The 27,806-nt window shown below is 37.5% G+C and overlaps 3 protein-coding genes across 3 annotated transcripts in view; all 3 read left to right on the top strand.

Moving 5' to 3' along the window:
- LOC134750998 (zinc finger CCCH domain-containing protein 13) overlaps positions 1-27,806 on the top strand; it is a 251,843-nt gene that overhangs the window by 487 nt on the left and 223,550 nt on the right. The gene's annotated exons all lie outside the window — the stretch shown is intronic.
- Positions 149-27,785, top strand: LOC134751004 (zinc finger protein ZFP2-like). Its single transcript, XM_063686317.1, has 10 exons — positions 149-496; positions 2,747-2,869; positions 3,307-4,341; positions 4,666-4,856; positions 5,259-5,366; positions 5,877-5,994; positions 24,100-24,206; positions 25,572-25,683; positions 26,356-26,457; positions 27,129-27,785. The coding sequence occupies exons 1-10, from the start codon at positions 365-367 to the stop codon at positions 27,309-27,311; spliced, it is 2,211 nt and encodes a 736-aa protein (XP_063542387.1). The 5' UTR covers positions 149-364; the 3' UTR covers positions 27,312-27,785.
- Positions 11,849-21,701, top strand: LOC134751208 (tigger transposable element-derived protein 1-like). The gene is made up of 2 exons (XM_063686590.1): positions 11,849-13,459; positions 21,588-21,701. The coding sequence occupies exons 1-2, from the start codon at positions 11,849-11,851 to the stop codon at positions 21,699-21,701; spliced, it is 1,725 nt and encodes a 574-aa protein (XP_063542660.1).

Below are 27,806 nucleotides of genomic sequence, written 5' to 3'. Positions count from 1 at the left end.
CTCTAAAGGGCCCTCCACCATGAGTGTATAATTAAATATTTTATTTTATATTAGCTTTATTACAAACATAAAAAAAACACTTGTGATTTTTGAACGTGTTTGACATCGGATGACTGCTATTACTTGCTGTCAATGTCAAGTCCATGGCTAGGGCTAGATAAGCTAGATTGGCTACTTGGCTAGTCCAGTCGAAATAAATAAACTTGAATATTGTGTTTTAAAGTGTCTCAATGCATTTAAGATTTCTAAATTAAATTCTTTCTCCTCCCACACCTGTGTCGTGAATGTAAAAAAAAATAGGTTGATTCCAAGAAGTTATTTGCCATCAATGTTTGTTTGCAAAACAAAGTAAAGTCACATTATAATGTGTGACATTAAAATAGAGCACGAAGATCCAGAAATATGTCGTGGCTGTCTCAGCTCAGACAGGAAGCTTGCTCCTGTGGATTCGGGCGACCTGTACTTTTCTCTTTTGACAGAAGACCAAAAACTGGAAGTAAGTAGTTTGACTCATACTCATGATAACTTAAACAGTACCTAAGTAAAATAAAAGCTAAGCTGGTATTCTTAGCATAATATAAAATAATAATAAAAAAAAAAATATTATTTTATTATTATTATTTAGCATAAGTTATGAAAAATTCCAGGCAGGTAGGCCAGGGCAGTAGGTAAGCACATCACCAAGATGCTTAAAATTCTCTTGTACTTCTACTGCCAGAAAGACTGCTTAGACAAGTGATTGTTGGTCTTTGAAGTGCATGTCTGATCCATCACCATGAACCATTTACTTTCCAGAATTTCTTGGCTTATGACAGTCCGGCCAATCATCTGCCGAAGTCTTATATACAGGGCCCAACTTTGGGAACAAATCAAATCATTTTTATTAAATATTTTGATTTGTGTTTTCTTAAGTACTCACACTCATCATTCGCTTGCCCTTGTCCCATTCACTTGGGGTCGGCGCAGCATGTCTTTTTCTTCCATACATCTCTGTCACCCGTCATCTCATCATTCACTTGCGTTAGTTTCATATCATCTTTCACACAGTCCATCCACCTTTTCCTCGGTTTTCCTCTCCTCGTACTTCCCTCCACATTGATTCTTAATACCTTTCTTGTCACATGACTTTCATCCCTCTGCATCACATGCCCGTACCATGCTAGGCGATTTGCCCTTACTTTTTCTGTCTGTTTGTTTCTTAAGTACTCACACTACTATATATAAATTATAAACTGAAATTGATGTCATATAATAAAGATAATGTGACAAAGCCCTCCAGTGGTGAAGGCTGGATTCGAACTGGCGTCTTTATTAAGCAAGCCGGGCTAACGCCTTGAACCCCTTCGCCACCCCGCTACCACTACTGGAGGGCTTCGTTACTTTTTCTTTAATATATGACATCTATTTCAGTTTATATCTTATATGTATACAGTGATCGGAACTTTGGGTGCCACACTGTATTATATTAAGTTGAGACTGTATTATGGATATGCTTTATTTTTTCATTTATTTTAATGCAAAAAACCATGGTTATAAAAGGTGTTACATAGAGATTTGGTACATGGTCACCCTGCAAGGGCGTAGCAATGTCTTAAAACTAGTTAAAGCTAAAAAGTTAATTTATACAAAACAAGATATGTTTAAATTGGTACTTTCAGTGGAAATATAATAATAATCAATTCGTAGTAAATATATAACATTGAATTGGTGAATTATCGTCAAGAAATAATTTTATAATTATAGCAAATTAGAATGTTATATTGTCAGTTTATTCAATTATTTCCATTATAGTGTCAACAAATTGGTATTCAATTAGGTAATTAATTATGAGATAACATTATTGAGTATCATATGTCATAAATTCTTGGTAGGAATAAAATGTTTTATTAAGTAGCCACGATTTTAGGTTATTTCGAAATATATTAAAGGTTTCGGCTTGTTTGATGGAGTCGGGGATTTTATTATATATTTTAATTGATTGGTAATAGGGCCCGTTTTTATATAATGTTAATTTAGGCTCTGGAAGAGCTAGCTGATTATTTCGACGCGCGCTTGTAACATACTGGAAGTCAGATATGTGTTTTCTTACAAATAGTCCAACCTCCAGTATGTATATGCATGGTAAGGTAAGAAGCTTCAGGTTAATAAAATGTGGTCGGCAGCTTTCTGGTTGTCGGATGTTAGCTATAACGCGTACGCATTTTTTTTGTGCTATAAATAAATCTTCGACGTCTGTGCTATTCCCCCATAAGACTACTCCGTTACGCAGCCATGCATAGGCATATGCGTAATATGCAGAAAGTGCACATTCTACGTTTGTGTTCCTTTTTAGAACACTTAACGCAAACAAAAAACGTGATAGTTTGTTCCTGACCTCTTCAATATGCGTTTTCCAATTTAAACTCGTGTCAATGTGTAGTCTCAAATTTTAAGCCCGCTATACCTTTGAAACTGCGTAAAAAAAAACTATTTAAGTATATTAAATAGGTAACCAGTTATAGCAGTCATTCATCTCCAGTGACACCCAAAATTCCGATCACTGCTTATATGAAAAATTGTTCACCAATGTTTTAAGTCACTAGATGAAACTAATAAATCTTTTGGGATTTTTACTTTTTTTTTAATCTGGTTTTTATTGACACTCTAGGTGAACATGTCAGCCTCATGGGTGCTTTCATTCAAATTCTTTTCCTCAAATCCGAATTCCGGACGCATAAACTTAAATAGATAATTTAATAACTTCCAGGCATTAACCATACCGCAGATAGCTCTGTGTTGGGAGTGTATGGCTCTGCTGAACAGGACGCGCAGGTTTCAGGCCCAAGTTCAAAACGCACACACAATTTTGCAAGAATCCTTACAAATTTCAGTAAGTACTTCCATGCTGCAAAAATAACTGGATAATTTTTTTTTACATGCATATTGTTCATAATTTTTGTGGTGTTAAAACAAAGGTTTGTTTTGTGTATCAATACCAGAGAAAATATATTAGTTTAATGATCATTTTTTAATGACATTTTGTAAAATTATTCCTAAAAAATTTTTGTCACAATATTTTTGGAAAACAGAAGGTACTCTTAAACTGCTGAGGTTTTTTTGAAGTTTGAGGAAAGTCGATTTTAAAAGAATTAGCGTATGTCACACATCACCCCCCTTAGAATTGTCAGTGGGCATAATCTTACCATGACGAAGACAGACATGACGATGAACACAGGTTGTAACCTTCTTGCTAGACAACATTATAAAAATACTCTTATGATTTCTGACAGTCTTTTTCAGCTAATAAAATATTTTAATAACTTTCAGCCAACAAAACCTACTCTTTCTTCACTTACGGTCCATCACAAATTTGAATATGACGCTGTTCTTGAAGAAGGCAAACCATCTGAACAACCATTAGTTTTTGATGAACAAAAACCAACTATAAAGGATGATAAAATAAAAGTTATCATACCCACAAAGTACAAAACTACAGTTACAACAAACAATGTACAAAATGTTAAAAATTTCAAAGATGTTATAAATGATCTTTTAAAGAATGTTGAAATTGATAAAGATGCTGATCCCAGTAATGACAGTGATGATGGTGAAGATGATGAGAATTTTGAAGCTGATGATAGAAATTATAATTTATCTGACGAAATGTCAAATAGCGAAGATGATTCTCTAAAAAAAATACCAAAAGCTGCTAAGAATACTAAGAATAGTTTACCAATAGTAAAACCAAAACAAAATGATGTAACCATTACAAAAAAAGTCACTAAACCCCTAAACCGAAAAGTGGACACAAAGAACATAGAAGTTCCTTTGATTAAAACTCCTGCAATGCTAAAATTGGAAATGGAGTTAAAAAAGCACATGAGTGTCATAAAGGTTGCACCAAAGGAGGCAACAATAAACTCGCAAAAGAAATGTGATGAAAAAAAAGTGATTGATTATAAAAATATCCGTAAATCAGATCCTGATGAAGACGAGCCAATAAGAAAAAAAGAAAAACAGACAGAGTTAGATCCAGATTTTAATGTAGAGGGTGATGAAGATTCTGCAACTGATGATAGTGAAGAATTTAAACCAATTGGCATAAAGAATGTCTATGTAGACGATGACAAAACAGAGAAACAACGTAAATTTAGGAAAACAATTACACATTATAAAAATGTGGCACAGGTTTCTTCATATTTTACAGAAATTGAAATGAGTGAACAAGAAATAAGGAGTGCTTTAGAAAAAGATGATACAATCGTTAGAGAAAAGAAACCACTAAAATGTAACATATGTGGATTGATGTTTGGGCATAGGAGAGCCTTAACGCGACACGGGTTGGCTTATCATAAAAGCAAAGTAAGTATCTGCGATATGAGGCCACTTTTAATAAGCTTTTTAGGGCTCAATATTTGTTTCACCAGTCCGCGAATTCGGTCTGGGCAGAAATAAAATCCAGGACATTGAAATATTAAAAACTTGAACTTTGCAAAGTAACAACTGATCGAGTTCCTCGCACAACGTATCGGCATTGCGATACAGCGAGGAAATGCTGCCAGCATCCTTGGTACAATGCCTCGAGGGCCTATTTTAGATTTAAGCTAGTTATTAACTTAGTTTAGTAAGTATTTATACAGATTTTACAACTGATTCAATTAATTAGTACCCTAAATTACTTTCTAGTATCCCGGCCAATACAAAAAAGGAAGTTGGTACAACCCACCACCGGTTTATCCTGAGAAGTATCTCTGGCGCTGCTATATTTGCGCCAGAATGATGCGGAGGGAACACATAGTGGCTCATATGGATGAGTACCATAGGACTCAGTATTTCTGCAATGGAGATGGATGCGAATGGTGCGAGAGGCCTTTTTGGTAAGTCAATTGTTCCAAAACTTTATCAATTAGGGGCTCTGTGAGCTGTAGACAAGAGAGAATAAATCTATCGTGCGCCATTTTGAAAAATTTCGACGTTTCAACAAAAAAATTCACGAGAATCGGTTGAGAATTGCGACCTGTAGAGGAGAACATCCGGACATCAGAAAGAATTTTTGCCCAAACTGAAACGGAAACCTTCGCTGACGCTCGGTCAATCAAGCTAAGTGAGGTCTTAGGGTCAGCTAGGGGTGAACTTTTCATGTTCGTAAATTCCATGATTTTGAGTATTCGTTATCATGTTCATAAAATTAGCAGGAATGTAGTTCATAGGTATAAATGTATTTTTTAACCGATTTCAAAACAGTTGGTTATCCTATTTTACTTTTTTTTTATTTTTAGGGAAAAGGAAGATTTTGACCAGCACTGGGAAGATATTCATAAGAAGGTTATATGTGACTACTGTGAAAAATACAAGAAGAACAAAAATAGCCTGGAGAAGCATATGCAGTAAGTATTAAACCACTTGAAATAATTATAATTCAGCCTGTATAATATTATGTCCCACTTCTGGATCATCCGCGAGTAATCATTCGCGAATAAAAATTTTCCCGAATAATTCATTCGTAAATAAAAAAATCTAGATTTATTGTTTTTTCGAATGATTATTCCGATAAAAATTTATTCGAATAATGCCCATCATCTGGGTATAGTTGACGATATATAATTTGCACCGAATGGTCATCAAACTTTATCTTTTACGAATACAAAATGACAAAAAAGAGGTGTGAAGTGCTTTGCCGCACGTCCCATCCATATAGGGGGATAACTAGTATGGTCGAGGAAATAGTATTTGCACCGATGAATGTTATCTTATCGCTAATAGCTCTTTTACAATAGGGTAATAGATTTTTATTATATACTCATATACCTCCTTCATAGAGTCCTTCCCATACATAGTTCAATATCATCGCTTCAACTCAACTCAATATACCGTTTTTTTTTTTTTTTTTTTTTCAGAAAATCCCACACCACTCGAGTAAAATACGTCATCCCTCAATGCAAGAAGTGCTTAAAGACATATTCCTCGCGCGAAGCTTTGAAGAGTCACATATTATACATACACGAGAAGTATGAGGTACGTAAATTTTATAGAAATGGAACGATTACTGCCACTAAAGTCAATAAATAAAAATGAACTCTATTTCTAATTCGCTAAAGTTTAATTTGGCTTGGTACGGAAGAAGGAGGAAAACCTGCCGAACAAGAGAGACGAGGGAGACGACTGTCTACTTCTAAATGTTGCCAATCGGGGAAAATAAAGTTTTTCTACTCGTGTACTTTTATCTGTCATTTAAGGTGAGTTCGGCAAAGTTTCGGACTCGGGTAAGATCGTATGATTCAAATTTCCGCCTATTGTGGGGTATTTTTTTAATGCTGGCAAGGTGATGCGATGCGCCATTTTGTTCCGCACCCCTCTTCAGTCCGCACTTGTTGCTCTGACAGACTAGACGCGTGTTTTGTGCCGTTAAGTAAAAAAGTTCGAAAAATGTGTTTTTATTTTCCATCCGGATATACCCTCCGCTAGTTTTTTTGGAATAACTGGTAAGTTTATACGTTATTTGTTTCTTTTACAGATTGCATGTTATTTTTATTAAATTTGTGACAAATCTGTATATTTGGAATTCTGATACGATGCCTGTAGGCCAAGATCCGGTCTTACCCGAAGTGGTAAAAGATCGGATGCCAATCATCCGATCTTAAATTCTCAGGAATGCTCAAACTTTATACGTGTCACCACGATCCTTGATTAAATTTCTCTAACAGACGTATATAGTGGTGTTTTTTTTTTACATAACCGCAAATTACAATGAGAAGTAGGTTTAATTGCTTTGAAACGAATTTAAACATAATTAATTAATTATACAACTGCCTAAAATAGGAGTGTATTGATTTCAACGTTCAGGGCTGCATGTATGTATCAGAGTTTCTTTATTTTAAATATTTTAATTTTGTCTTCAGCGGCCTCCTAGCCTAGTCTGTAGTGAGTAGTGACCCTGCTCACGAAGCAGGAGGCCCCGGGTTAAAATCTTGTTAAGGGTATTTGTTTGTGGCTTCATCACATAATTATATTTGTTCCTTAGTTATATTTTGTTTATATCTCTAGTTTGTCCATATCTATTATATATCTATAGTCTAGTACCCACAACACAAGCTTGTGTAAGCTTGTGTAGCAAGATTGTGTAAAGCCTGACCAATAATATATAGCGCCAAGAGGGCGCTGTTATTCTCATTGTATAGGGTGGCAGTTCAGTATAGTATGAAAAAATTAAAAATGAAATTTCGCGCCATGGCGCCTGATCATGTGTCATCCTCAATCAAAAGGTAACTTATTGTCGGTAATTGCTACTAGCATATAGTTCAAAACATGCTCTTTTATATGCAAAAAGAATCAGAACTAAATTTCGTACTTATTTTTCTATGATTTTTTGAAAACTCATCATGTAAATGTACAGTTTTGAGATATTCGATGTTAAAGTTTGAAAGTTTAAAAGACCAAGTTTTAAAATGTTCCTTAATCATTATACTCCTCTAAAAATGACATTGAATCTTTAATATTATACATATAATATAATTGAGATATTATAAAATAAAGCACGTAGGGTATCGGGACGTGAAATAAAAAATAAATATTTTTTATGGCTTGAAATGGACAAGTTCTCGGCTAACTTATAATTGACCTTGCACGCCTATAATGTAGGGATAATAATAAAAATCATGAAACAGCTATAATGTGAAATATACTTTTTTTTATAAAACAAAAACCAACATCATTCTTATAAATCTTACATAAAATCAACGTAATTGTATGTCAACAAGCATTGTACACGTTAGTTTATGCGTAAAATTAACCAAAAAGTGTAAAAACAATACAAAATAATGTATTTTTGTATTAAAAAAGTGGCTTCGAAGTTTAGTAATTTGAACATAATTTTTGTATAAAAAGTGATTAAGGGTCGGTATTCGTAACTTTAAAGAAATAACAATTCCACATCCATTTTTTTCATAAAATGAAAGCTGTAATTGCTTAATTTTGCTATAAATATTATAATGTACTTAACTAAAAAATTCAAATTGGATAGAAGAAACGATTCTCTTCGTCAGTTACTAACTAATAATTTTGGGTTAAAGTTTAACTGAATCTCAGGGTACCACATTGTCGGGTTATAAGGTTAAGGCATTACCTATATTCTAATAAAATTAATTTAAAAATAAAACAAGACTTACGAATACCATGTTATTAACCAATTTAAAACTAGCCTACATGGCATCTAGGGGCACGATATTGCTGACGCCAAGACACATGAATATCGATGTATGCATTTTTTTAATATTATTATTGGTTGAGTTATGTATGTCTTCATTTTTTGTATTACTTTTTGATGTCTGTTCTTTTTCTGTGTATCGCTGGCGTACGCGTCGCCTACATCCATATCTTCAACAAAACTAACTCATTTTATACCTACTTACAAACTAATTAAAAGATCAACTAAATGTCAAAATGGCGGTAAATGAAAACATTTTCACGCACCGCACGTTACGCACCTGCTATGGATGGTATAGAAAGGATGCCAATCTCTTATAGCAGAATTGTTGCAAAAGTGACCGCTTTCAGCTTTAAATAATAGTTCCTAATCTCTCCGGTGGCGCTAGTTAGGCTCTGGTACATGAGTATAACATGAACCATATAAGGCAACAAATAACTCGACCAAATTACGTAGGTTGTTTTTGGTAGTATTTCGGTATATGGTGGCGCCGCCTAATTACTGTTTTTTGATGGAAACTTTTCGTACATAGAGATTTGGCTCCTTTATATAGTCTCCATCAGTGTTGGCCGAACGCTAATGCCATTAACCATTAAAAATTAACAATTAAAAAGGTTAATGGCCATTAACCATTAGCCATTTAATTCGGATTAAAGTTAATTCGGATTAAATTTTTGAGACGTTAATGGCCATTGAAGTTAATTCGGATTAACTTTAATTCGGATTAACTTCAATGGCCATTAAAGTTTCAAAAAATTAATTAGAATTACTCTCAATTGCATTAACGTCTAATAAAATTACATTCGTGATATTTTAAAATGAGACAGCAAAATGACCCTGACTGAACCCTGGCAGTAGTAGCAGTACCTACCTACTACCTAGTAGAATTCTGGTTTGGTGCAACACAGACATACGCGGTTTTGGTCATTTAAATCGTCTTGATGAGCACTTCGGAGAGCCGTACCCATGATAGAGCTGATGCTGAACCCTGGCAGTACCTAATGGATCTAAGGTTTGGTGCAACATAGGCACACGCTGTTTTAGTCATCCGACTCGTCTTGATGAGCACTTAGGAGAGCAGTACCCACGATAGAGCTGATGCTGAACCCTGGCAGTACCTAGTGGATCTAAGGTTTGGTGCAACATAGGCACACGCTGTTTTAGTCACCCGACTCGTCTTGATGAGCACTTAGGAGAGCAGTACCCATAATGGAGCTGATGCTGAACCCTGGCAGTACCTAGCGGAACTAAGGTTTGGTGCAACATAGGCACACGCTGTTTTAGTCATCCGACTCGTCTTGATGAGCACTTAGGAGAGCAGTACCCATGATAGAGCTGATGCTGAACCCTGGCACTACCTAGTGGATCTAAGGTTTGGTGCAACATAGGCACACGCTGTTTTAGTCACCCGACTCGTCTTGATGAGCACTTAGGAGAGCGGTACCCATGATAGAGCTGATGCTGAACCCTGGCAGTACCTAGTGGATCTAAGGTTTGGTGCAACATAGGCACACGCTGTTTCAGTCATCAGCTCTATCATGGGTACTGCTCTCCTAAGTGCTCATCAAGACGAGTCGGATGACTAAAACAGCGTGTGCCTATGTTGCACCAAACCTTAGTTCCGCTAGGTACTGCCAGGGTTCAGCATCAGCTCCATTATGGGTACTGCTCTCCTAAGTGCTCATCAAGACGAGTCGGGTGACTAAAACAGCGTGTGCTTATGTTGCACCAAACCTTAGATCCACTAGGTACTGCCAGGGTTCAGCATCAGCTCTATCATGGGTACTGCTCTCCTAAGTGCTCATCAAGACGAGTCGGATGACTAAAACAGCGTGTGCCTATGTTGCACCAAACCTTAGATCCATTAGGTACTGCCAGGGTTCAGCATCAGCTCTATCATGGGTATGGCTCTCCGAAGTGCTCATCAAGACGAGTCGGATGACTAAAACAGCGTGTGCCTATGTTGCACCAAACCTTAGATCCATTAGGTACTGCCAGGGTTCAGCATCAGCTCTATCATGGGTACGGCTCTCCGAAGTGCTCATCAAGACGATTTAAATGACCAAAACCGCGTATGTCTGTGTTGCACCAAACCAGAATTCTACTAAGTAGTAGGTAGGTACTGCTACTACTGCCAGGGTTCAGTCAGGGTCATTTTGCTGTCTCATTTTAAAATATCACGAATGTAATTTTATTAGACGTTAATGCAATTGAGAGTAATTCTAATTAATTTTTTGAAACTTTAATGGCCATTGAAGTTAATCCGAATTAAAGTTAATCCGAATTAACTTCAATGGCCATTAACGTCTCAAAAATTTAATCCGAATTAACTTTAATCCGAATTAACTTTAATGCAATTAGTTAATGGCGGAACTAATGGTTAATAAAATTGATCAATGGTTAATTAAAATTAACAATTACGGCCAACACTGGTCTCCATGGCACCTGCAGTTAGATTTGTCAAAATTGTTTGCAACTGACACTTCATTTCGAATAAAACGTCATTTCGACTGATATTAGAATAGAGGTGATATCAAATTTCTTTGTTTCTCAGATGTTCTAAATTTGAATGTAATTGCAGTATCGGTTATCGATCCCGTAGAGTAAAATATACGATGCAACCACATATCCAGGTTTATTAATAGGTAGGCCTCTTAACCTCTTAATAAACCTGGATATGTGGTTGCATCGTATATTTTACTATAGGTATAGGTATATCCTATAGACCATTACCTTATCGTTTCTGAATGTATTGGAGGGAAGTTATGATATGGATGCATATAAGAATATTTTAGCCACTAGGTTAGATGAGTTGTTCTTGATTTTTAGTTAATACATTTTAATAACGGAACATGCGTAGGTAATCGAATCACATTGCAGCGTGAAATTACTGCAAGAAACGTCAAATTTAATATGAATTTCGCGATAAAAAAAAATTTTTTTGCATTTGCTGCAGTAATGCAGTCTACTGCAGCGCTACATTACTGCCGATTGCATAACTGCCGTAATTTTCAAGATTGATGTTTCTAACTGACGAATCGAGTGTTTGACATTTGCGACAGCAATGCAGTTAGCAGTAATGTCACGCTGCAAAACTGCGGCAGTAATGCTCGTGCAGTCTAAATCTGAACGTCACATTTATTTATATCGTGTCTAAAGAAATAGTTTAACGACAAGGGTACTTGATTGTCGATCGTAAGGACGACCGACAATGAGGTGCCCTAGTCATTAAACTTTAAGCGTGTTTTTTTCCAAGATACCGATTCAATTTGCAACTTTTGTACAATACACATGATTATTTTCTATAACCTTTTATTCTGAACAAAACAAAATTTCGACCATTTCGACTTGATTTACAAAATCATTGATATCTCGGAATCCATAAGCGACAATGTGGTACCTTTTGATTGAGAATGACAGAGGTTAACTGGAAGAGATCCCTGAAAGGGATAAGTTCGCCTTTGTACAAATGATGTGTGTTTTTCCTGCTTAATGTTTCTTTTTGTACAATAAAGAGTACTACTACACATATATTCCTGGCCAGGCTTTAAATTTGATGGGTTTATATTTTATATTTTCATTCTTAATTCTATTAAATGCATATACCTACACAAGAAACATTATGATCACATATATTATACTTTTTACAGATTAGCCTTCTTCATCATGCCAACGACATACGTCAGAAAATCACAGCGAGCTTCATACTCTCAACAAGACTTAAATAACGCTATCGAAAAAGTTAGACGAAAAGAGCTAACTAACGGTGAAGCATCACGAATATATGGTATCCCAACTTCTACACTCAATGACAGGGTGAGACAAAAAACAGGTCACTTGAGTACTAGCCTTGGTAGGCCAACAATCATTCCAGCCGAAAAGGAAAAGTCATTAGCGGACTGTCTTCGCACTATTGAAAAGTGGGGCTGGGGGCTCTCGCGAAAGGAAATTTTAGATCTGGTCCAGCAATTCATACAAAGGAATAGGTTATCGACTCCATTTCGCAATGGCAGACCCGGTAAGGATTGGTTTATTGGGTTTCGAAAACGGCATCACTTATCCATCAAAAAACCACAATCGGTGGAATATCTACGCAAACAATGTACAGACCCTTTTGTAACAAGCGAGTATTTTTCACTATTGGGAGACACTTTAACAAAGTTGAAACTTGATGACCCTCACAGGATTTGGAATCTAGACGAAACATCTGTCTGTTTAGATCCGACTAAAACCAAAATAGTTGGTGCAGTTGGTGCGCCTTGCGTAAGAACAACGACTGGCAATGGCAGAGAGAATATTACCGTTTTGGCAGCCGTAAATGCAGCTGGTAAAAAAATAAATCCGCTGTTAATATATAAAGGCAAGAATATGTATGAGCAGTGGATAGCAAAACCTAAACCGGAGCATGATTTCGAAGTTGCCTATGCTGCAACTAAACGTGGGTGGATTGACACAGAAACATTTTACAATTATATGTCAAAAATAATGATTCCAAGTTTGGGTCATGAAAGACCTGTACTAATTATTTATGATGGTCATACAACTCACCTCGATGAAAGGGTAATAAAATTAGCCGTTGAGAATGATATAACTATTTTGAAATTGCCTGCACACACATCCCACTTATTGCAGCCGCTGGACCTGGCAGTTTTTAAATCGTTTAAAAACGCGTGGGACATGAAGCTTGTTGACTGGCAACGACAAAATGTAGGCAAGAAAATTCAAAAACAACAATTTGCCGATTTGTTTGCAGATGCTTGGCACCAAATGACACCAAAGGTTATACAAAGTGGATTTAAAAAAGGAGGTATCTACCCTTTTAACCCAACAGTTATCCCAAAGGAAACATATGACCCAAATTCTTACAAAAGATGGACAGAACATGTATCTAAACAAAGTGTGATACCTCTTACCAAGCTATGCCTAGGTGTTATAAATAAATATATGACTGAGACTGACTCACCCACCGTTTCATTTGAGCAACTGTTACTTGAAAAAGTCACACAGCAACCTCGAACACAGTCCAATAAAACCATGCACAAATTGAAACGCGTTGCTACAGGCGCTGAAGTTATAACACATACCTTGATAGAACAACAAAAAACAAGAGAAATAGGTGAGGACAAACACATACACAAATCAAAAAAGACAAACAAACCTGATTTAGACAAAAAAAAGAAAATAGCCAGAAAAGCCCAACCAACGCCTAATGCACATAGTAAAAAACATGATTCTAACACTTCCGACACTGAAATAGCAGGGCCCTCTGGATTACAAGTGCAAAATAAAATCAAGGAAAAAAAGAAGAATTTTCGAAAAACAAAAAATACGACTGAGACATCTATAATTTTGACCGAACATAACGAAAGAGATACAGGCTATCGAACAAAAAAAGGAAAAGGTAAAGGTAAAAAATCACAACCTGGAAAAGAAAATGATCCTTCCAATGAAGACCAGCAAAAATCTAAGAGTGCAGATTCCTTACCTGACGTATTTTTGAACGATAATTATAACACTGATATGTTTGAACATTTGACAAAAGAGCAGGAGATAGACAAAAATTATGAACAAGTGAAAAATAGCAAGGAAAAAAAGAAGAATCTTCGAAAAACAAAAATTACGACGGAGACATCTATGATTTTGACCGAACATAACAATAGTGATACAGGATATCCAACAAAAAAAGGAAAAGGAAAAGGTAAAAAATCACAACCTGGAAAAGAAAATGATCCTTCCAATGAAGACCAGAAAAAATCTAAGAGTGCACTAAAGCCAACGAAAAAAAGTAAAGTATCTTCTAGTATCGACACAACGCCAGAAAGTACAGTAATGAGCTTACGCAGTGAGTCAGACTTAGAATCCTTACCTGACGTGTTTTGGAATAATTATAACATTGATATGTTTGAACAGTTGACAAGAGAGCAGGAGATAGAAAAAATAGTGGAAGAAATATATGAAGCAGAAAACAAAATAGAAACAGGTAACCAACAAATAGAGAAGATAGACAGCAGTGCCCTTAAATCGTCTGAGAAAATCGGTAAATCTTGCCAAAAACTAAGCTGCCCTTCTGTAGGAAACGAAAAAGTCACAATTTTGTCGTCTATTAGGTTTAAACCAGAAAATCAGGCGTTCTATATCCCTACAGGCCCTAAAGCTACTACGTCACATTCGCACGTTACATTAAACCGGATTGACAAGTGTTTTGATATCTTTGCCAGTCATACAAAACGCAAAAATGCATTAGAGGCTAGTTCAGACAATGTACCTAAAAAACGGAAATTACAAAATACACATAATAGTGACGAATTAGACGAGCGTGATGACGAAAACATGTTTACAACGTTTAAAGTTGGAGACGTTGTTTTATGCCGCTACCATTTAAAAGGATGGAAGTATTATGTCGGAGTGATAGAAAGTATCAATCAAAATACCCAAAAATACGCCATTTGGTTTTATAAGAGTATAATAAAAAATGATTTTATAAAGTTCGTGATTCCGAAACGCAAAGACCAAGATTTTGTTCCAGTATCTAATGTGGTCAAAACTATTGAATTACTCCAATTAAATGAAAACCCCGAGGAATATACCTTGATGAATGATGAGGACTCCAGTTATTTTTAAAAATCAATCTCTTTTGAATCAATCAAGCACTAACCGAACCAATAAAACTTATTCATGTATCTCAAGTATCTTAACGTGATGATTAATATGTTATTAATCTATAGTCAATTCAAGTAATTAAGTACATGGTTGTATTTTTTTATCTTTAGAGTAAGTACTCATAGCTAAATAAGAAAAACCTGTTCATTACAGTTTACCAAGAGGGCTACAAATCAGTATTATGCTAGGCTAGGAATCAGACCCCACTGATAACATAATAATTATATATTATTTGTTGATTACAGTTTACCAAGAGGGCTACAAATCAGTATTATGCTAGGCTAGGAATCAGACCCCACTGATAACATAATAATTATATATTATTTGTTGATTACAGTTTACCAAGAGGGCTACAAATCAGTATTATGCTAGGCTAGGAATCAGACTTCACTGATAACATAATAATTATATATTATTTGTTGATTACAGTTTACCAAGAGGGCTACAAATCAGTATTATGCTAGGCTAGGAATCAGACTCCACTGATAACATAATAATTATATATTATTTGTTGATTACAGTTTACCAAGAGGGCTACAAATCAGTATTATGCTAGGCTAGGAATCAGACTCCACTGATAACATAATAATTATATATTATTTGTTGATTATTGTTTAATTATCTTAAGTAGGTACTTACCGAATGTTGAAGTCAGATTGTTGTTTTTTTAAAGGCTGATTTATACCTGATAAACAATAACTTACAAAGTCTGTTTGTAAAACTTAGGGACGTAGGGAGTTATTTTTAAAAATCAATCTCTTTTGAATCAATCAAGCACTAACCGAACCAATAAAACTTATTCATGTATCTCAAGTATCTTAACGTGATGATTAATATGTTATTAATCTATAGTCAATTCAAGTAATTAAGTACACGGTTGTATTTTTTTGTCTTTAGAGTAAGTACTCATAGCTAAATAAGAAAAACCTGTTCATTACAGTTTACCAAGAGGGCTACAAATCAGTATTATGCTAGGCTAGGAATCAGACCCCACTGATAACATAATAATTATATATTATTTGTTGATTACAGTTTACCAAGAGGGCTACAAATCAGTATTATGCTAGGCTAGGAATCAGACCCCACTGATAACATAATAATTATATATTATTTGTTGATTACAGTTTACCAAGAGGGCTACAAATCAGTATTATGCTAGGCTAGGAATCAGACTCCACTGATAACATAATAATTATATATTATTTGTTGATTACAGTTTACCAAGAGGGCTACAAATCAGTATTATGCTAGGCTAGGAATCAGACTCCACTGATAACAATAATTATATATTATTTGTTGATTATTGTTTAATTATCTTAAGTAGGTACTTACCGAATGTTGAAGTCAGATTGTTGTTTTTTTAAAGGCTGATTTATACCTGATAAACAATAACTTACAAAGTCTGTTTGTAAAACTTAGGGACGTACTCTCACACGAAAGCAGGTTGATATTTGCTTAAATACAAGTACAAACCTTTATCTATGTGAAACGTCGAATGCCAGCGTTCTTACGCATATAATTATTCCAGAAAATGTGTATTTACTGTGAAGTCTTATAACGTATCAATACAAAAGAACTAAAGTACTACTACTATAAACTACTATATTTAAAGACAATGACTGTTAACTGTAGTATTTAATCGAGTAATAATTACCAAAGGCGTAGGTACAATTTAGTTGAAAACCTGGACAAATATCACATCTTCGTTATCTCCTAAATCCATAGCCTATCCCAGCATTCAACCAAGTTGTAATAAGTAATACTATTATTTGTTATAACTATTTTTTGTTATTAATGTTTATTACTATACCTATAAGCGTCTAATATTGCACACTTAAGTAGGTAACTGATCTCTTTATGAATAAATAATTATAAATATTTTTATTTACCTATCTGCTGTAATTATGAAGAGGTAGGTTTATTTGTTTGTTGATTATTATTATTTTAATAATGTTAAAGAAATATAATGGTTTCTGGAAATACTATTGTTGTGTTGATTAATCAATTCTTGCTTGGTTTAAAATGTGTGCTTATCAAAGCGAATTCGCCTGTTTGTAAGATCGAGAGATGTTTTCTCACACGAAATCATACTCGTAGTTATGTGAGATGGCGTTGGAAAGTTTATTAAGTACCTATCATCATCATCATCATCATCATCATGTCAGCCGATAGACGTCCACTGCTGGACATAGGCCTCCCCCAAGGCTCGCCACTCCGACCGATCCTGTGCCGCTCGCATCCACCGAATTCCCGCGACCTTCACCAGGTCGTCGCTCCACCTCGTTGGAGGCCTACCGGCAGTTCGTCTTCCGGTACGCGGACGCCACTCCAGAACCTTCCGGCCCCACCGGCCATCAGTTCTGCGAGCAATGTGCTCCGCCCACTGCCACTTAAGGTTTGCAATTCTGCGAGATATGTCGGTGACCTTAGTTCTACTGCGGATATCATCATTTCTGATTCTATCACGCAGAGAAACCCCGAGCATAGCTCTCTCCATTGCCCTTTGCGTGACCTTGAGCCTTCTTATGAGGCCCATCATTAGCGCCCACGTCTCAGATCCGTATGTCATCACTGGCAACACACACTGGCCAAAGTACCTATAGACTGATATTACTACAATTGATTAAGTTTTGGTCGTATTAATTCCTCCACTTTCATATTATTTTATCCTTATGTCCTATTTTATCACCCTCTTTCAACCTACTGCGCTTAAGGTGTCAATGAACCTACGTAGTTCATTGACCCACATGGGTTCATTGACCCCACACCTAAAAGTTTGACAACCATAAGTTCTTGAAAATTGAGCGCATGGTGTAAGATCGGACGGAAAAAATGCAAAAAAAAAAAAAATGGGTCGGATATGATAGCCCGAATTACTGCTAGGCCAATTCTTCTATATATGAATCGGTGAGTAAAACCGGTTATTTTGCAATGGTAAACTTTATGGTACCGGCAATAGGGCCGAACTTATAGGCCCGTCCGTTCTTACACCACCAGGTAAAAAAAGAATGCTGTCAATTTATTTTGTTTCCTATATTTAAACACTCATTACACGCTCACTATGACGTTTAGAAAGATAATAAAATTCAATTATATAGAGCATTTCATAATTATCGATTCTGTACTTAAATCATGTCCGTACCCTATCCAAAAGCTGAGAAAAAAAAAAAAAAACAACATCATCTCAACCCACCTAAAATCGTCCGAAACTTAGCCGAACTCACCTTACATAGTCGCGAACGTACATATAAGGACATACATTATTTACTCCTTATAAAATTCTATAGTCTATTGCACAAAAAAGCACTTGTTTTTTTTTTTTTTTTTTTTATACCACGTCGGTGGCAATCAAGCATACGGCCCGCCTGATGGTAAGTAGTTACCGTAGCCTATGAACGCCTGCAACACCAGAGATATTACACGCGCGTTGCCGACCCTTTAAAAACCTGTACACTCCTTTTTTGAAGAACCCCATACTGTAGCCCCTCGGGAAAACCTCGGCAGGGAGCTCATTCCACAGCCGAAGCGTACGCGGGAGGAAATTCCTCTTAAACCGCACAGTACGCGACCATTTAGGTGCTAGGGTGTGAGGATGAACACCCTGCCGATGGCGAGCGGTGCGGTGATAGAAAGCGGCCGTTGGCATCATGTCAAACAATTCTTCAGAGCACAGCCCATTGTACAAGCGGTAGAACACACACAAGGAGGCGAAGTCTCTCCTTAGACTTAAAGGTTCGATACCGCTTGTGAGTTTGGGATCGTCGACGATTCGTACAGCGCGCCTTTGGACTGAGTCGAAGGGTCCAAGCTGGCATCCAGGTGCTCCTGCCCAAAGGTGACAGCAGTACTCCATATGGGGTCTGACTTGCGATTTATATAGCAGCAGTCTTTGCCCCGGAGTAAAGTATCGCCGTGCTTTATTGAGCACACCGAGTTTTTTGGATGCCAGATCAGCCTTCCCTTCCAGGTGGCTACGGAATTGGACGTCACTGGAGATGTCGACACCGAGGATCCCAATACTCCCTGACATGGTAAGGGCTGTGCCTTCGAACTGTGGGACCACAGTAAATGGGGTTTTCTTAGCGGTAAACGCGCAAACTTGTGTCTTGGTGGGGTTGAATCGCACTAAATTGTCCCGGCCCCACACCGAAACTCTGGATAGAGTGCCCTCAATATCCGACACAAGCTTTTCACGACTCTCTAGCACCACGGAACGAGGGATGTTGGCACGGCCTGCGTAATAGGCATCCCCAGTACTGTCGTCTGCATAGCAATGAATGTCGTCGATAGACAACATGTCATTGATGTGCAGCAAAAACAGCGTTGGGGATAGCACAGAGCCTTGCGGAACGCCAGCGTTAATGTCCATGCTATTGGAGCAGCTTCCGTCTACTACGGCTCGTATGCGTCTGCCAGACAAAAAGCTAGCGATCCATTTGCATAGTCCCTCCGGCAATCCATAAGATGGTAACTTCGACAGGAGACCCCGATGCCAGACCCGATCGAACGCCTTCGCTATATCTAGGCTAACTGCCAATGCCTCACCTTGACTCTCAATGGCCGAAGCCCAGCGGTGAGTGAGATACACTAGAAGATCACCAGTCGAGCGACCGTGGCGAAAACCATACTGCCGGTCGCTGATCAGGTCGTGTTCTTCTAGGTATCTCAGGAGCTTTGCGTTGATTATACGCTCCATGACCTTAGAGAGAAGGGAGGTAATAGCGATAGGCCTGTAATTCGATGGGTCCGATCTGTCGCCCTTTTTAGGCACAGGGTGCACAAGGGCCGTCTTCCACGAAGATGGAACATGCCGTTTGTTGCTAGAGAGTGTGAAGAGACGCGCCAACACGGAACATAACTCAGGAGCACACTGCTTAAGCACAAGTGCTGGAATGCCGTCTGGCCCGCTCGACTTATGAACGTTTAGGGATAGCAACTCCCGCCGAATATCCCTCTGCGTGAATGAGATTTCGGGCATGGAGTATGCACACCGCGGGATGGTGGGCGGCACGGCGCTACCGTCGTCGTTCAAGGTCGAGTTCGAGGCAAAAAGAGTACCAAGAAGATCGGCTTTCTCTTTTGCACTGTGGGCCAGATCACCATCAGCTTTTCGCAGAGGTGGTAAAGACGACTGACAAAAATTTCCCTCGGCAGCTTTGGCGAGCGACCAGAACGCGCGACTCCCAGAGGGATAGCCCGCTAGCTTGTCGCCAATTCTGCCGACGAAATCGTATTTAGCCCTGGCAATGGCTTTTTTACTGGACCTCGAGGCAGCGTTTAAGTCGCGTTTCACATCAGAAACGTTCGGATCCTTATTAGCGTGACTTGTGACGTTTTAGAGACATTATGACACGGTACGCTTGTGCAGAGCAACAGGTGCCACATGCCGATACATTGCTACCAACTTGACAAACGATTGAATGCATAAGTACGGTTTTTATTTAAAAAACAAATTTGTACCAAGTTCATTGCTACCAACATAATAAAAAATACCGTTTTTTGATATCATCGCTATTGGAATGGAAGGTGGACGTATTAAGGGCCCTCAATACTCATGCGCGAATCACGGCGCGAAGCCGCGAACGTGAGTGAGGAGTCTAGTTCGCTAATCAGCGAAATCGACTCCACACTCGCGTTCGCGGCTTCGCGCCGCGTAGTCTGGAGCGAGCTTAAAAAAAACATAACCATAGACATTACTAGCTTGTTTTTATGTTTCCCGCCTTTTCTGGTAATTTCTTGTTTTTTGAGTAGTTTGCGTTACTATTTGTTTTGCGTTCATAAAAAGTATCGAAAATGGACGAAGAGGACAACATTGTTTCTACACCTGAAGAAATATCCGCTGCAGCACAAGCAGCGACCGAAAATTTGTTACCTACTAAATCGCGGCACCTATACGACAAATCTTATGAAAATGGCGTGGAGATTGGAGCACAAAACTTCGTCATTCTCTGAAAACGTCCTATTGGCTTATTTTCAAAGCCTAATTGGAAAATTCAAGCCTTCAACACTGTGGGTGGAATACTCCAAATTAAAGTCGACCCTTAATATATATCACCAGACCGACATATCTAAATATTCAAAGTTATTAGCGTTATTGAAACGAAAGTATGAAGGTTTCAAGGCAAAGAAAGCCCAAACATTTTCGCCTGACGACTTAAAAACATTTATTGATGAAGCACCGGGTCAGATTTATCTTTTAAGCAAGGTTGGTATATGTTTTTAACATTTCTGATTTCATATTATAGTGTAGACAGTACAACGAACTATACAGGGTTACTTTTTAGTCAGTTAACAAACTTCGTATAAATGATCGCTAAAGTAAATGAAATATACGTTTTGTTTTATTTTTATCCCTTCTCAAATAAAAAAAAAGAAAAGTGCACCCAAATGATTCCACAGAAACAGTAGAAAACTTGGTCACCCTACTTACTGACGGCAGTGGCGGAGGCGAGGAGTGAGCGGGGCACCCGCTCGCGGCCAGCGGCAGCGCTTGCACATGGGGTAGAGTGGCGGGCGGGCGGGGAGCTGTGCGGTGTAAGCAGAGTTCAAAGATGGCCGCTTTTGTTCTTCGCCGCGCAGGCGGAGCGTCCCCCCCCCCACTCCTTGATGGGTTAAATTTGGTCCCGGCGGTTTTAAATTGATTCCAAATTACTGGCTCACATCGAAACGCCGTGCTGCGTCATTTGTGCTGGCCCTCGGGTTGTTAGCGAAATTAGCCTACTTAACACCTTTTCAATTTCCACAGCTAAACGTAGTGCTCCACGACCTTAAGCATGCGCAAGCACTGCAAACTGTCCAAAATCCAGTAGGCTCTGACTCGCCGACAAAATTGTACGCAGACTTGGGAGACGCGCATTAGGCAAACCGGTATTTCTTAACACGGGCAGAATCTCTGCCTCGTACAACCTAGGAGCCGCTCTCAGATTGTTATCGGCCCTGGCGTACACTCACCATTTCATAAAACTCGCGGTTTGAGTACATCGTTTCGCGGCTCGCGGCTCAGCGGCGACTGGGCGAGCGAGGAGAAAATGAACCGACGGTCCGTCCGGCACACAGCGCGGCGCGAGACTGAGCGCCTGAGCGGCGGCGGTAAGGCGGCGCGCGCGCTCCCCGCCTCCCCCGCCGCGCGCACCCCCGTCGCACACCCTCACTCATGCGCCGCGCATGAACTCAAATTGACCCCAAAACCAGCTGTGTGTAGGGTGTGCATAATTTGTAAAAAAATTAGGAATAAAAATAATAAATCGTAAAAATAAAAAGTACATGTTTTTTTATTGAAATGGGTTCTATTAACGATACTGAATTCAGGGTTTTTTTTTGTTAACTGACTAAAAAGTAACCCTGTATAATATGTACATTGCATATTTTTGCATTGAAACTGAATATTATACAAATCTCCGTTTTCTTTTTACAGGTTGCAGTAATATTTGGTATAATAGGTGCTTGTCGCAGACAAGAGCTACATAATTTAAAAATAAAAGATGTAGTTGATGCACATGATACACTTATAGTGCATATAATGAAAACCAAAAACAGGATAGACCGGACATTTACTGTGACTGGAAAATATTATGCAATTTGCAAAAAATACTTAAACCTTCGCCCTAATGTATGCAATAGTCCCAACCTGTTTTTAAGATATTTAAAAGGCAAATGCTTAGCACAAAATATAGTAATTTTACACATTCGGCATGATAGGTAAGACAATAGCAACCTATTTGAAACTTCCAAACCCAGAGCTATACACGGGACATTGTTTCCGAAGAACCTCGGCAACACTATAAGTGGATGCAGGGGGAGATATTACATCTTTGAAACGACATGGTGGGTGGAAGTCTACTACGGTAGCCGAAGGTTATATAGATAACTCAATAAAGAGCAGAATAAAGGTCTCCAACCTTCTAATGACATCCATAGAAGAAAAAATGCCACAGAAGAATGTTACATCCACTTTTATACCAGAAACTGAGCCACAGATTAATAATTTACCTGCTTATGTTACCGAAAATGAACCGCAGAGCCCTCCAACTACACCTGAAGCAGAACAGACTGTGTCAAAAATCATCCAGAAAAACTCTGATATACGCATCAACGCGGCAGCATCGACCAGCATTCCAACTATAACAATATCTCATAATACTATCCAAAATTTACATTTACATTTTCATAAATAAAATTTTGTGTATTAATTTTTGTATTTTATTTAATATTGCCTACTCATAGAAAAAACATTGTATGCAACGTTGTATAAGTAGTAAAAAAATGCTCATGGCGTATTTATTAACAATGTTCGCCTTCGGCTCACACCCCACTTATGCAACTGTTGCATAAAATACTATTTTTGGTAGTTAAAAGTATTTTGTATGTAAAAAAAAAAACATATATTTAACATAGGTATTTCTGTGTTTATAACGGGGTCCCTTTGTTTGACATAAAGTTTTAAGTCGTAATGTATTGTTTGTCACATTATTATCATTAGTACTAAAACTGAAACCGTTAACTTTTCAGGATTTTCGTAAGGTCATAGAGTAACTTATACTAGAGCGGTACTGTCATAGTAAATTTTGTAACCCCAGTAAATTCACTGCCATCTGTCGACACACTTTAAAACTAAAAATAAATATTTATAATTTATAAATGATTTTTTTATTTGCATTAATTATTTTTATATGATTTTGACCCATGTTCTTTCACTGGTATGCGTTAAAATTATAAATAACAAACGAAACAGTCAACGCCCTCTATACGAGTGTAGGCCAAAACTAGTGGCGCCATCTGATCGAGAATCAAATTTTCGTGATTTTCGAGGCACGTTTTTTCCTTAGCCTGTATCCATCTATTACGGAGTTATATCTATCTTTGGTAAGGTTATCCTATAGATAGGTTAGGTTAGGTTAGCGCATTATGAGTATTATGACTTAAAACTTTTTGGGAAACAATAGACCCGTTTATAACTCCCGATTATGACTACTTAATATACTGAAGTGAGTTAAAAATTATCACGGACAAATCTATAAAAATAACATAACATCAATAAAAACGATTGCATCCTTTGTTTAGCTGTGGCAACATTCATTAAATTTTCACTTGATAGTCACCCTAAAAAAGGGACAGAAGTCTCCCTCGAGCTATCTCGCTCGGCACGTTTTTTGCAGGCGAGTTTGTAAACTTATGTCTACTCTAACAAGTAGTTGATAATCGTTTGTCCTCTGTCATTTTGTCGTGTTAGAAAGAGAGAAAATTGTCTATGGTTTCAGGAGCCGGTAGAGCAGCGGTACTGCGTCGAGTGTGACATGACCTTCAAGAGGATTGCCATATTTAATAAGCACTTTGTTGATAAACATTCGGGCGTGCCTAAAACTATGTAAGTAGTAGTAAATTTTCATTCTATTTACTAAGTCAAGTGGAGTACGTATCATTTGAAAGAGTGAGTTGGGCCTTCCACTTTCAATTTCATAGTTGGGTCAAAATTGGGTCTCTATTGATTCCCATATAGTTTTAAGTCATAATGTATAATCATAATTTGGTTTTTCTCAGAAATGAGTAACTTTTCATGATTGCCATAAAACAAACCTTACCTAACCTGAGGAAAATCCTGAAAAATTAACGGTTGCAGAATTATGAATAATGATAATATGACAATCATTACATTATGACTTTCAATAATTATGTCAAACAAAGGGACCCCGTCAAGATTATTTTAGTTGTCTTGTTTTTTGTCCCCAAAAATGTGACGGAGTGGAGCTTTTTGTATAGGGTTTTAGTTTTTAATTTTTCTCAAGAGAAGTATAATTATTATAATAAATTAATAATATAGGTAATCAATGTACAGCTAGAAAGACATGCAGCACTCAGTTTTTTTTTTAAGTTTCTTAGCCTATTTGAGTGTCCCACTGCTGGGCAAAGGGCTCTCCTCTGGTTCTATAACTCCCTATTTAGCGCTTCTTCCGGCCAGTTGTTAAGGAAGGCGTTAAAGTAGTCGCCATCCACGCCTGGGCCTGCCCCGCCTACGCTTCTTCGTCGGCGTCCACTTGGTGGCGACGTTAGCCCACCTATCCAGATGCATGCGATAGACGTGGCCGGCCTAGTCCCATTTGAGCCTGGCGGTTTTTTTGCCAACGCTACTAATTATTTCACGAACATCAAACATTTATTCAGCAAATAGGCCACAGGGGCACTTTAACATGTCAATTTTTACAAACAATAAAATTAATCCAAAATTACAAAAAACAATTACATAAATATAAATGTTAAATTACACAAGAAAAAAAACTAATAAAAACTATACAAATAACAGAAGTATTAAAATTGTTTAGAGATGTAAAAGTCTCTAGGTATCAGAGATAAAATGTATATAATAATAAAAAAGATCATCAAATTGTATCAAAGAGATGTAAAGGGTCTCCAAGACTTGAATTGTTATATAATTAACGAAATTGCTTTTGCATATAATGTATGTATAAAAATTAGTAGTAGCAGTAGTAAACTCTTTATTGTACAAAAATACATATTAAAAATTACATGGTATGGCGAACTTATCCCTAACATTACTTTCGTGAAACTGATTTCAACAAGCATGACACGCGTTCCGCGGTCAGCGGTCAGGTCAAACCCACATTATATACCTATGAACGTTGAAGTTTGACCTGACAGCTGCCCGCAGAACGCATCCAGTGTGGCAAATCCTTAATAGTTCAATGCACTTAACCGGTTTTTTTTGTTGTCGCAGGTATCCGTGCGAACATTGCGGGAAAGTGATGGCCAACAAAACTTCGTACCATAACCATGTAAGCCTCTTCCATAAAGGCAAGACTGACTACTGCTGCCACATCTGCGGCAAGGTGAGACCACAATACCATAAGTCCCAATGTACTTTTAAAAGGACAACATCGAATTTACATCTGAAAAAAAATGTTGATTTGTTAATAATAGAGGGTAAAGTTGTAGAGGTTGGAGTCTTCCAGTAAGTATAAAATAACTGTGACAGAAAACCCCGCTCTTCCATAACATCACGTGTAGAACTTATAATTAATAAATATAAAACAATATTGTTGACTAAAAAGAAAAAATATAAATTAGCTTAATATTGACAATATTAGTTAATTAGCTAAGTATTACTTTTACTAATGCATTTTAATTTGGTTTGATTTGAGTAAATTTTAATCTATTTTTGCGTGTTGTTTTATCTATAAAGGAATAAACAACCATTTTTAACCCCGACGCAAAAAGAAGGGTGTTATCTGTCTGTCTGTAGTGGCATCGTTCGTAGCTCTCTAACGGATCGACCGATTTCGATGCAATTGTTTTACGTGAAACCGAGTGCTTGCGGTGGTTTTTATCTATGTTTGATAGAAATCGATTCAGTAATTTAAAGAGTATCAGCTCTTTTCCAAAATGACGGCATGAAGGCATTTTTGGCATAAAATTTATTTTTGCCCCATCGCTCCTAAACAAAAAAAAATGTGCGTGTTAGTTCCTGGGATATCAAAACATTGAATTTATTACTATTTCAGTATTTGTCGAAGGCGCAAGCGCTGAAACAACACTTGGATATGCACAACAATGTAAAACCTCCGAAGACCAAGAAGTGCAACATATGCGGACGCTTGTTTATGGTAAGTGTTAAACAAAAAACACTCCACACCATTAAATATTAGTATATTATGTGACTGATACATAATATTAATGTGCTGTAACAAAATTAGGCATTAAACACTCGTGTGACCCTATTATGAAACTCACTTCGTTCGTTTCATAAATCCCCTCGTATTTTTTTTTAATGCATAATTTTGTTCAGTCAGTTACATACACTGCTTTATCTACACCTACACTATACCCAAAGACATATGTAACTCCGTATAGAATGAATAAATTCAAAGGAAAAAACGTCCCTCGGAAATCAAGAAAAAGTCATTCTCGGATAGATGACGCCACACCCGGCTAGATGGCGTTGACGACACCGTTTGATATTTAACAATTTTAACACGTATCAGTGAAAGAACATGGGTCAAAATCATATAAAAATAATAAATAAATAAATACAGTGGTACTACGTAAACGAAATTAATAACTAGCTTAAATCTAAAATAGGCCTTTGAGGCATTGCACCAAGGATGCTGGCGGCATTTCCTCGCTGTATCGCAATGCTGATACGTTGTGCGAGGAAGCCGCCAGCTCTTCGGTCACCAGTTACGTCAACCAGACGCTTCGCGATTTCTGCAAACAACTTGTGCGCGCTCGGACCCCATGGACCTAGAAAAGTTAAAGTTAAAATTTTCCTTTTCAGAGCAACAGAATTCTACGTTACCATATGTACACCCACACGGGCGAGCGTCCGTTCCGATGTCCGCACTGCGAAACAGCTTTCTCACAGCCGCACTGCCTTCGTACGCATTTCATGAAACAGCACAACATTGATGCCAGGGTGAAATCGGACGGGACGATTACTGAAATAACTGGGACGGAATAAGTTACTGCCGATAAATTAGTTTTGAAAACAGTTATTGCCGACTAGGGAATGCACACCGGTTTTTATTTGTATGAAATTTCTGTTAATAGCCGGTTATTATCCGGTTTTTTTCATAAAATTAAAACCGGTTTGCATTCCCTATTGCCGACTGTACTTAGTACCAGATTATTGTATTGCGTACATGTTTGCGAAATGTCGTTTTCAACATTGGTATCACATTATCGCTTGCAATAGGACGGTCTGACAGGTAATTTGTATAAAGATACAAGCAAATGTCGTCCTTATTGTAAGCGACAAAGTGGTACATTTTGATTAAAAACGTCACAATTTTCTAAACGGTACGGCTATAATAGCGTGTTTTGTGCGTCGCTGTGGAAAATGGCGTCGCGTTTGCACCAATGTCGAGCGTTGACTAGACGGACGCTCGGTAGACGCTAGTGCGTGACGTCTATTATAGTAAATTAAGATTGATTTGCAGGGTTTTATTATATTGTT

This window comes from Cydia strobilella, chromosome 21, assembly GCF_947568885.1.
Source record: "Cydia strobilella chromosome 21, ilCydStro3.1, whole genome shotgun sequence".
Taxonomy (NCBI): Eukaryota; Metazoa; Arthropoda; class Insecta; order Lepidoptera; family Tortricidae; genus Cydia; species Cydia strobilella.
This window is presented reverse-complemented; position numbering and strand designations above follow the sequence as displayed.